General features: G+C 37.4%; 1 protein-coding gene across 8 annotated transcripts in view; it reads left to right on the top strand.

Moving 5' to 3' along the window:
* Positions 1-11,635, top strand: part of LOC121390769 (zinc finger protein rotund-like) — a 176,016-nt gene extending 164,381 nt beyond the window's left edge. For all 8 annotated transcript variants that reach the window (XM_041522679.1, XM_041522678.1, XM_041522677.1 and 5 more), the window contains exon 8: positions 5,021-11,635. In XM_041522679.1, the coding sequence (XP_041378613.1) occupies positions 5,021-5,980 (960 nt within the window). In that variant the 3' untranslated portion in view covers positions 5,981-11,635. The remainder of the gene's footprint in view (positions 1-5,020) is intronic.
* Positions 11,636-12,029: the final 394 nt, after the last annotated feature.

Raw genomic sequence — 12,029 nt, 5'->3', positions numbered from 1 at the left:
TCTAATGCCGAGTCAATGTCCGCAATGCTGTCAAATACTGGCAATCGAATATCTCCTTTGCTCTGAAAAAACAGTCTGACTGTCTCGAGTGCCTTGTGCGTTTCAACTGCTGTGGGCGTTGGCTGTTCGGGTGGCTCCTGTGTATCGTCCTCTGGTTCAGAATCACTGTGGCCGTCTCGTTTTCCGATAATCTCTGAAACGATGTCGTCATCTGTCAGCTGTTCGGTGATTACAACTTGCTCGTCTGCAGTGAGATAATCTTCCAGAGTGACACCATCTGGCACTGGCATGGCTCTCACGAGTTCATTCCACACTGTCTGTAGATTTGCTAACGGGGTGTTGTCATCTTCGTCGTCAGAACTCTCAGAACACGCAGCACTTTTGAACCCACCCTTTGCAAAACAGTTCACGATACACGATGAGGTCACGTGACGCCAAGCACGATGGGCTGTGTTGATTGCCGTCAAGATGGAAACTGAGTGCTCCTGTTGACTGTCGAATGCCTTGATGATGTCACTCATCATCTCTCGTCGATAGTTCACTTTTACGTTTGCGATTATTCCCTGGTCCATCGGCTGGATTTTCGAGGTAGTGTTCGGGGGCAAAAAAGCCAGTGTTATACTGGTTAATCCGGAAACTTTCGGATGCGCTGGACAGTTGTCGACTAGTAAAAGGATTTTTCTTTTTTGCCTTTTCATGCTCTTGTCTAGATCTTTCACCCATTCTGTAAACAATGCTCCCGTCATCCACGCTTTCTTGTTTTATCTGTAGTCCACTGGTAAACTTCGCTTCCGGTATTCACGGTTCGTTATGTAAACACTTATTTACACTGGAATTAACTATTTGGGACCACAAAATTGGTTCGTTTTAACAGTTAATTCGCTATACATAGTTCGTTCTATACATTAAAATGTATTACTAATATATAGGGGAGAAAATCGGGACTTTACAATCAGTTCGTTCTAACCGGTAGTTTGTTATAAGCGTGTTCGTTCTAAACGTACTTTACTGTATAAACCTACCTCTGTCATATAAGCTGTGTATACCCTACCCCTTGACATATAACCTGTGTATATACCCTACCTCTGTCATATAAATTGTGTATACCCTATCCCTTAACATATAACCTGTGTATATGCCCTACTTCTGTCATATAAGCTGTGTATAGACTACCCCTTACCAAATAACCTGTGTATATACCCTACCTCTATCATATAAGCTGTGTATAGCCTAACCCTAACCAAATAACATGTGTATATATCCTACCTCTGTCATATAAGCTGTGTATACCATACCCCTTAACATATAACCTGTGTATATACCCTACCTCTGTCATATAAGCTGTGTATACCCTACCCCGTAACATATAACCTGTGTGTATACCCTACCTCTGTCATATAAGCTGTGTATATACCCTACCCCTTACCAGATAACCTGTGTATATACCCTACCTCTGTCATATAAGCTGTGTATACCCTACCCCTTAACATATAATGTGTATATACCCTACATCTGTCATATAAGCTGTGTATAGCCTACCCCTTGACATATAAGCTGTGTATATACCCTACCTCTGTCATATAACCTGTGTATATACCCTACCTCTGTTATATAACCTGTGTATATACCCTACCTCTGTTATATAAGCTATGTATATACCCTACCTCTGTCATATAAGCTGTGTATAGCCTACCCCTTGACATATAACCTGTGTATATACCCTACCTCTGTCATATAAGCTGTGTACCCTACCCTTTACCAAATAACCTGTGTGTATATACTTTACCTCTGTCATATATAAGCTGTGTATACCTCAATATTCCACTGCCATCACTTTGCATCACTTTACAATAACAATAAACTGGGTACATGGCATATTCTGTTTTAAGAATGGTGAAAAAATTCCAAAACAAAATTGCTATTACTAATGCACCAGAATATGTTTGCAGAAAAATCTTGTTTAATTTTTCTTTTTTTTTACTATTTATGAAATATTGATTATTTATTGTGTATGAAGCCAAAACAAGGGTACAAAAGTGACTGTCGTCAACCTTAGATGATAATGAGATTGAGGAATAAAGTAAAATAGCTTTATGCATCTTAATTCCAGCACTGAACATGGATGCCAAATCATGCCATTTTACTGCATTTGGAAACTGGTTGATACGTCCAGTATTTTGACAAATGGATGACCAGATTTAAAAAGAGAAACTAGGGCATAATCATAAAATTATTGTGTAACTTGTATCACTTGATAACTTGTATCACTGATTAGTTACTGCTGAAATTAATGTCCTACATTCTCCACTATATTATAGTCAATCTAGGATGCTTTGAAATCTGGTGCTTTCGCATTGTACTTCTAGTACTGCCGGTTTAACTAAGATGAATACTGCACAGACGACATTTAGTTTTCTTCTTTTCTAGATCTAAATAAAAATTATTCCATACACAGCCTACAAACATATTATAAAGTGACATAAAAATATAATTAAATGAGAGTGCTCTCCCTTGTACAAATACTCAGACAGAGCGGGACGTAGCTCAGTGGTAAAGCGCTCGCTTAATGTTCATTGGGCTGTTTTTCGTTACAGCCACTGCACCACGGCTGGTATATCAAAGGTCGTGGTATGTACTACCCTGTCTGTGGGATGGTGCATATAAAAGATCCCTTGCTGCTAATCGAAAAGAGTAGCCCATGAAGTGGCGACAGTGGGTTTCCTCTCTCAATATCTGTGTGGTCCTTAATCATATGTCTGACGCCATATAACCGTAAATAAAATGTGTTAAGTGCATTGTTAAATAAAATTTCTTTCATTCTTTTGCTAGACTCGGCCCACACCCGAGTACTTGAGTACACATGGAGACCCTATAATAGTCAGCTATATAGTACAGACATTTATGTGAAGACTCATAAACCTATGAATTCAGTACAATACAACCTACACTTATGAATGTTAATCAGCCTATAGTGTAATGCCTAGAGTAAATCAAATACAATATAATAGAGATTCGGTATCAGCTCATATTTATATGACAGATTCATCAGTATCAACTCATATTAGATATGAACTGATAATTGATAGCTTAAATACCAAGTGTATGGTATTTGGGTGTTAATTGAAAGGAAATAACAGTTTGACATTAATACATTTAATTGCCGTAGCCTAAGGGGAAGTGCCTTTGAAACAGTGGCTAAAACACTAGTGCACAAGAACTTTATCAAGTCAAGGTCATGTAAAAATTAGTTAATATTGTTATTTCCTCCACTTGTATAAACAGCGTTTATTCATTAGTGAACTCAGTGTCATTAAAATCAAAAGCTTGTCTTTATAGTCATACACACGTGTATATGTACATGAATGCAGTGTAAAATATTACAGTTTTTGTCGTAGAGCTATAATAACTGTCATTGTACTGTATTAGAGAATGGTATAAACCACTTAATTGTCTTGTTTTGTTTAACAACATCACTAGAGCACATTGATTTATAAATCATCGGCTATTGGATGTCAAATATATGGTCATTTTGACACAGTCATAGAGAGGAAACCTGCTACATTTTTCCATTAGTAGCAAGGAACTTTTTTATGCACCATCCCACAGACAGGATAGCACATACCACGGCCTTTGATATATCAGTCGTGATGTACTGGCTAGAGCAAGAAATAGCCCAATGGGCTCACTGTCTGGGATCGATCCCAAACAGACAGCACATGAAGCGAGCGCTTTACCACTGGGCAACATCCCATCCCTTAATTGTCTCATAAAGAAGAAAGGAATATTTTATTTAATGACGCACTCAACACATTTTATTTACGGTTATATGGTGTCGGACATATGGTTAAGGACCACACAGATATTGAGGGAGGAAACCCACTGTCGCCACTGCATAGGCTACTCTTTTCGATTAGCATCAAGGGACCTTATATATGCATCATCCCACAGACAGGATAGCACATACCACGGTAATTGTCTCATAAAGACAGTCGTTTGTTTAACAGGTGATTGCTTGAACATTTATGGTATTTCCATCAGAAAATGTTGGTGATATCTTGAAGCAATAATTAAAATATTTACCCCAGCTTAAAACACTTTTGACCCCTTGTATATTACAACTATCAAACAGTTAAAGTTTGTTTTGTTTAACAACACCACTAGAGCACAATGATTAATTAATGATCAGGTACCGAATCTAATATTTTGTAAAACTGAGACATAGTCGTCAGAGGAAAAGTAAAGTTTGTTTTATTTAACGACGCCACTAGAGCACATTGATTTTTTATCTTATCATCGGCTATTGGACGTCAAACATATGGTCATTCTGACACTGTTTTTAGAGGAAACCTGTTGTCGCCACATAGGCTACTCTTTTTACGACAGGCAGCAAGGGATCTTTTATTTGCGCTTCCCACAAACCATGGCCTTTGTTGAACCAGTTATGGATCACTGGTCGGTGCAAGTGGTTTACACCTACCCACTGAGCCTTACGGAGCACTCACTCAGGGTTTGGAGTCGGTATCTGGATTAAAAATCCCATGCCTCGACTGGGATCCGAACCCAGTACCTACCAGCCTGTAGACCGATGGCCTAACCACGATGCCACTGAGGTGTATAATTTAGAAAATGAAACATGATAAAACTATCTAATTTTAAGTTGGTCTTGACAGTAAAATACAATTTTAATCTTTACAGAGTTGTTTCCCTTGATTTGTTTGGATCCCTTACCTAGCTTTTTAACGTGTATTCTAATAAACTTAATTCCATTAAAAATTTACATGTTTTCAATAAAATATATGAAAACACAATGAATAAATGTAGCATTACATCATAATTGTGTTCTATTCATTATTTAATTCTAAAACATGTAACAGTTCCATTGTTAAATGATGTTAAATGAATACCTAGACACCATATATTTCCAAATATGGAAATATTTAAATGATTATGTTTTTGTCACATTGTTCTCCTGTTTTAACATTTCACTGTGTAATTTTACTTTATTCTCCTGTTTTCACAGATCTTCACGACCAAGTCGGACATGCTCATACACTGCCAACAGATCCACAAACAGGACCCGAAGCCTTACAAGTGTCCAACCTGCTCAAAGTGTTTCGCCAACTCGTCGTACCTGTCCCAGCATGCGCGCATCCATTCGGGCATCAAGCCGTACAAGTGCGAAATCTGCGAGCGCAAGTTCACGCAGCTGTCGCACCTCCAGCAGCACATCCGCACGCACACGGGTGAGAAGCCATACAAGTGCATGCACCCGGGGTGCGGGAAGGCCTTCTCGCAGCTCTCCAACCTGCAGTCACACTCCCGCAGCCACATGACGGACAAGCCGTTCCGCTGCAACTCGTGCTACAAGTGCTACGCGGACGAGAACAGCCTGCGTGAGCACATCCCGAAACACTCGGACACAAAGCACCTGAAGACCCACATCTGCCACATCTGCGGCAAGTCGTACACCCAGGAGACGTACCTGACGCGGCACATGGTCAAGCACCAGACTGACGGCAAGAAGGTGGCCGCCCGGCCCATCAAGACGGAGCCCATGGATCCGGGGGAGCGCGACTACGGTCGGTTGGCCGATAAACCGCAGGATGTGCCCCCGCTCGGCCCACAGTGTAATAAGAGCGTTTCATCGGCGTTCATGCCGCTGACGCAGTTCGCCCCCAACGTCAGCAGCAGCAGCAGCAACGGCAGCCCCAGCTACCCATACGGGCCAAGTCTGGGCGCCAACAGCCTGAGCTCCCCGCTCCCCCACATCTCCTCCATGGCGTCGCCGCGCTACTTCCCTTACGACCCCATCGGGTTCCGGAAGACGGATGCCCAAGAGCGCAACCTGAATGTTCCGATGACGAGTCGGGACAGCATGATCGCCAACAGCCTGTTGAGTCTGCAGCACATCAAGAACTACGCCTCGCAGCAGATGCCGAGCTTCACGCCGACCTGCACCACGGGATCGCGGCTCACGTGATTCCGTCGTCGCCCCCAGTTACACACTGCTACGCCGTAGCAACAGGGTAAGGTTGATCGTCGTAACGTGACCTCCTTGGTTTAATTAAGGAAGCATGGTGACGTCAGTGGAGTTCAAGTGGTGTGACATTTGGTGCAGATTTTTTAATGCCTGATCTTCAGTCTTCAAACGTGGTCTGTGGTCACGTGGTCTATATGGTCACGTGGTCTATGCAGTCACATGGTCTATACGGTCACGTGGTCTATACGGTCACGTGGTCTATATGGTCTTGTGGTCTATATGGTCACGTGGTCTATATGGTCATGTGAAGATTCGTAGATTTGGGTTCATTGTGTTCTTGAAGGTAACCAGCATTGTGCTTCTGAAGACAAACTTCGTTGTGTCACATTTTATGTGAAATAAAGTTCATTGTTTAGCATTGTGCATCATGGAGACAATTATTGTTGTTTAAAACTTTGTGTGAAATACATTTTATCATGTAATGACAAGATAAATTCATCTGTGACATTTTGTGTGAAATATGATTTATCATGTAATGACAAGAAAACTTCATCTGTGACATTTTGTGTGAAATACATTTTATCATGTAATGACAAGACAAATTCATCTGTGACATTTTGTGTGAAATACTTTGTTATCATTCATCTGTGACATTTTGTGTGAAATACATTTTATCATGTAGGAAGTACATGTAATGGTAAGAAATTTCTTGTGACATTTTATGTTTTAGTACATTTTATCATGTAGGAACATATGACAAAAAAATCATCTGTGACATTTTGTGTGAAATACATTTTATCATGTAGGAAGTAAAGTAAAAAAATTCATCTGTGACATTTTGTGTGAAATAAATGTTATCATCTAGCACTTAAAACAAGAAAAATTCATCCGTGACATTTTGTGTGAAATACACTTTATCGTTTAGCAACTTGTGAAAAGATAAAAAAATCATTTATGACTTTTTGTGTGAACTTCATTGTGTGTCAATCATCTATTTTGTTTTACTTTGTAGAAACTTGTGTATAAATTAAGTATAACATTGTTCGGAGCTCATATTCGATATGAACGAACCTGTGGTTGTATTAATGATATTGTATTTACATATAATGTATGTAAATGTGTTGAACAGTTCCTGAGAGTTATTTCAGATTTGTGTGACAATAGCTCATGATATTAATCATGCATGTGACTATAAATAAGTTTATGTTGTATGTACGTATGTACGTATGTCACTACACGTAGGTAGTCTTGGTAGCGATGGTGAAATAACCATCACTGCAATTTTTGATAACATCAAAAGAGATTTGTTTTTATTTCCGGTTTTGGGGTTAGCATATCGAGGAAAATGTGACATTGATCATTTGTGAATAGAATTCTTGACTGACATACCGTAAATCCTTGAATATAGACTGGGTCTTAACTGAAAGTCTTGGTTTAAAACAAATCATGTGACTGAAGTAATCCAGGCTAAGTTTTGATGCTAATTAATCTTGGATACTTTAGTTATCAAACTGACAATCCTAATAACAGATAGTGAGAAAGGAAATGAACACATGCTGGTTTCAGGGGTCATAACCACCTCCTGCTCAAAGTGAAAATTCTTTTTATAGATATATTATCCAGGGAGCATGACTCGAACCACCTTCCCACATTCTTTACTGCACTTGTAGTTGTGCTTATACCGAACAGCAGCAAGGGATTTATTATAAGTACCTTCCCAGAGACAGGATATCACATACCACAGCCTTAGATATACCAGTAACCATTAATGGTTAAAAACAAACAAAACCCAATAGGTCTTTAGAGGATTGCTGCATGTACTACTAATCTATATGTACCCTATACCAGCAATATCAACTGATAACTTTATGGGAGTTCTCCTTTGTGAAAGTCGTCAGTGAATAGAGACTGTATAGGTGGTGTAGAATGCATGTCTGAGGTGTAGTGGGTGGCAGGATCAATTGCTGTCAGTGGCCTTTGGCTATTACCCATCTCATCCAGTTTCCCACAACTGGTACATATAAATCCAAGGTATGTGCTGTGCCGTCTATGGGAAAGTGACTGTAAAACATCCACGATTGCTTTATAAGTAAGAGTACCCAATGTGGTGGTTTCCTAGTTATTTCACTGTCTTGACCAAAAGCCAAATTACCATACTTTTGACAGTTTAAAACGTGCAGATGAGTTGTTAAACAATTCATTTCAGTAGGAGTATGTAGCCCATGTGGGCATTTTCTATCTCACTCTCTCAATCAAAATTGAAAATTACCATATGTTAGACACCAAACAGCCAGAATTTAAAATGTGCTGAGGTGTCATTAAACAAATATTCCTTTTCTTTTATTTATCTTCCGAGTTATAGACTTGTGGCTTCTGTGCAAGGATTTACGGTAAATATAATGTCACCTGGAATTAAGTGTAGATACTGTATTATTATTGTTAATATATCTGTGCACATTAACATGACATTAGAGTTTGACCGGTGATCACTTGATGTTAGGATCCTCATCTTTATATCTTCTCACACACATCATCATCATCCACTGCCCATACTAATCACAAGCTTTGTAAATATGGGTCAAATGTAGCACAAACATCAAAGTAGGCTAATTAACGAGTAATGCATGTTTCAGTAGTTTTTCAACACTCTTTTATTTAAGGAGTCATTTATTTGATTTTACTTTCATCCTGGACTGTCAAAAGTTGCTCCTGGGATGGATGTGCCTGAAAATTAATTTGATACAAACACATTAATACATATGACTATGATTTTTATTTTCATGAAGATATACATATGGGAGGATCATTAGCAATGAATGAGATGAAAAATAAAATGATGGGAATAGATGGTAATGAATAAACATAATGTTTTTCTTTTTTTTACTTAAAAAAATATGATACAGTGAACATGATAAAAAGGGGACATAATTTTCTTTTCTTTTTTATGGAAAAGCTTAAAGGTTCTTTTAAGTACAACCACATGTAAATGGAAAATTAAGGGTAAGGACATAACAAAATAAATGATAGATTGTCATTAAACAAAATTTAATTGGGGGTGAGGGCTAAATTTGATTTAAGATTTTCAGAATATTGAAAATGCTGCACATTGAGCAAAAAAAAAGTAAAATGTTTACAAACTTAGTTCTTTCACAACAAGCTTGAGGTTTTAAAAAACAATTTTTAATATCTGAAATATGTAATTATACCACTTTCGATATATTTACCATCAAAGTAAATGTAATCGTTAAAATTGGTAAACTTTCAGATTTAGAATTTGCATAAATCTTGTTGCAAATTATTTCATAACATAATGGACTAACCACAAAGAAAGATACAGAGAAGGCAAACAAATGTTTTCTATGTTTGAGTTGTGTAATATTTATTAATGGCAAAGAGGTCTCAGTTAAGTGACCCTTCCTTACTGAAAGTCTTTTACTCCAGAAGCCAACAGTTTACTGGAGATGCCAATTGTCTGTGGACATTCAGTGTTCAAGATAATCATAAACACAGCATTTTTAAGAATAAAATTATATTTTGTAAGAAGGGAAAACAAAATTATACAGTTACGGTCATGATTCATTAAGTTCTTCATATATTTCTTTTATGAAAATAGACTGGTTTTTAGTACTAGTTTCCACACATTACCATTCATCATCTTAAAAAAATTAATTCTACATTGGTTCTGTTACCAGTCTATGATTCATCATCTTTTAAAATTAATTCTACATTGGTTCTGTAACGTTACCAGTCTACTATAGTGTCATTGGTTATTGTTTTATTGCTTCCACTGACTCACAGTCCTGTGATTATATTACATAGTTGTCGTTATCCGTATGTTGTTTGTTTTGACTTGTTTTTGTTTGTCATTGATATTAAAAAAGACTTGAATGTGCTGTGGTCATGGCAGTTCACCATTTTAAAGAAATGTTATTTGGATTTATGTGAAATTGCATGTACAAAAAACTTTATGACAAATGGCACCTGTTTGCTCAAGTTGGTATACATTTGATATGGAACATTGCAGATTTTCATAATGGTTTGTACGCAGTGCATTGTTTTTGTTGAAGGTTTTAAAGTTTAAAGGCTCTTGGACCTCTTACAATTCATTATAAAATATTTCTTACTAAAACTTAGCTTTTCTGCTGGAAATATACTGAATTTCTTCATATCGAGTCATGTGAATTGTTTTTGCTATAAATTTGTTTGGCAGTTTCCAACCCATACTGTTGAAATTTTATTTAAAAATGAGTAATTACTTACATAAACTTTTATGTTAATGTTCAGCTAAAACATTTTTAATGATGTGACATCCAGACTGTTGAATAGAATGTAGTTTTAATAAGTAGTCACAAACTGTCCTCAATGTTATTCAAATTTTGGGGCACACTAAATGGTCACCAATATTACCAAAATTATAATTAAACCTAAATGGTCAACTAATATTACCCAAATTGTTCTGCACTAAATGGTCACCAATATTGCCCATATTTTGTTGCAAACTAAATTGTCACAAGTATTACCCTAATTTTGTTGCACACTAAATGATCACCTATATAACAAACATTTTAAAGCATACTAAATGGTCAACAATATTACCACAATTTTGTTGCGCACTAAATGGTCACTAATATAACAAACATTTTAAAGCATACTAAATGGTCAACAATATTACCCAAATTTTGAGGCATACTAAATAGTCACCAATATTACCCAAATTGTGAAGCCATGCACTAAATGGTCATTAATTATCACCCACATTTTTGAAGCATACTAAATGGTCCCCAATATTACCCAAATTTTGATGCACTCTAAATGGTCACATGTAAACAGACCTGAGATTGACTAAACTTTAAGATGAACAGAAATGCATTATATTCTAAACAAGACACTGAAAGCTTTAATGAGAGATATCTTATACATTTGTAAGAGGAACATGAACCTTTAAGATTAGGGCTTTTTTAATGCTTTATTTTCAGATATAAAATGGACACACAGTCAAAACGGTCAGTGAAAACTACCTATTCAGACTTAGCCACAACGAGCTGGTATCTTTCACAGTCAAGTAACATTATCCAGTGACTTTATCTATCTGAAGTACATTTAAAGGCAGGTGGTTGTTATAGAAGGTATGCCATCTAGCCAGGTTTAACTGTATATGAAATATTCGTAATATACCAGTTACCATTAGTTACAGAGTCTGGGATTGAATAATCATGAATGTTGTACAAACAGTTAAAATGTATTTAATGGTGTATTAACAATAACAACTGATAGATGTTATTTTTTTTTTTTTTAGAATATGAATGCAGTACTTGCATTACAAACAATACTAAGTATTCCATGGTACATTGAGTAAAATTTGCATTGTATATTTATTGACTTTGACATTAGATATGTATACAAATATTCACATATCAGCTGCATTAATTGTTTAAATTAATATCAGATTTCGAGTTAAAAACTCTCTTCAGTTTTCATCCACATTTCAATGGATAGTAGCATAAATGCAAAGTTTTTCTTTAGATCGGGGGCCTACTTCACTAAACTCTCACAGCTTTGCAATATCGTACCGGCCTCGGTGGCGTCGTGGCAGGCCATCGGTCTACAGGCTGGTAGGTACTGGGTTCGGATCCCAGTCAAGGCATGGGATTTTTAATCCAGATACCGACTCCAAACCCTGAGTGAGTGCTCCGCAAGGCTCAATGGGTAGGTGTAAACCACTTGCACCGACCAGTGATCCATAACTGGTTCAACAAAGGCCATGGTTTGTGCTATCCTGCCTGTGGGAAGTGCAAATAAAAGATCCCTTGCTGCTAATCGGAAGAGTAGCCCATGTAGTGGCGACAGCGGGTTTCCTCTCAAAATCTGTGTGGTCCTTAACCATATGTCTGACGCCATATAACCGTAAATAGAATGTGTTGAGTGCGTCGTTAAATAAAACATTTCTTTCTTTCTTTCTTTGCGATATCGCAGTGCAATGCTAAAAGACTTGCAAAGAGGATGCTTTGTTGTGTTAACGGAGCCTAAGAGACTTTTGTGAATTTGGTCC

This window comes from Gigantopelta aegis, chromosome 15 (genome assembly GCF_016097555.1).
Source record: "Gigantopelta aegis isolate Gae_Host chromosome 15, Gae_host_genome, whole genome shotgun sequence".
NCBI lineage: Eukaryota > Metazoa > Mollusca > Gastropoda > Neomphalida > Peltospiridae > Gigantopelta > Gigantopelta aegis.
This window is presented reverse-complemented; position numbering and strand designations above follow the sequence as displayed.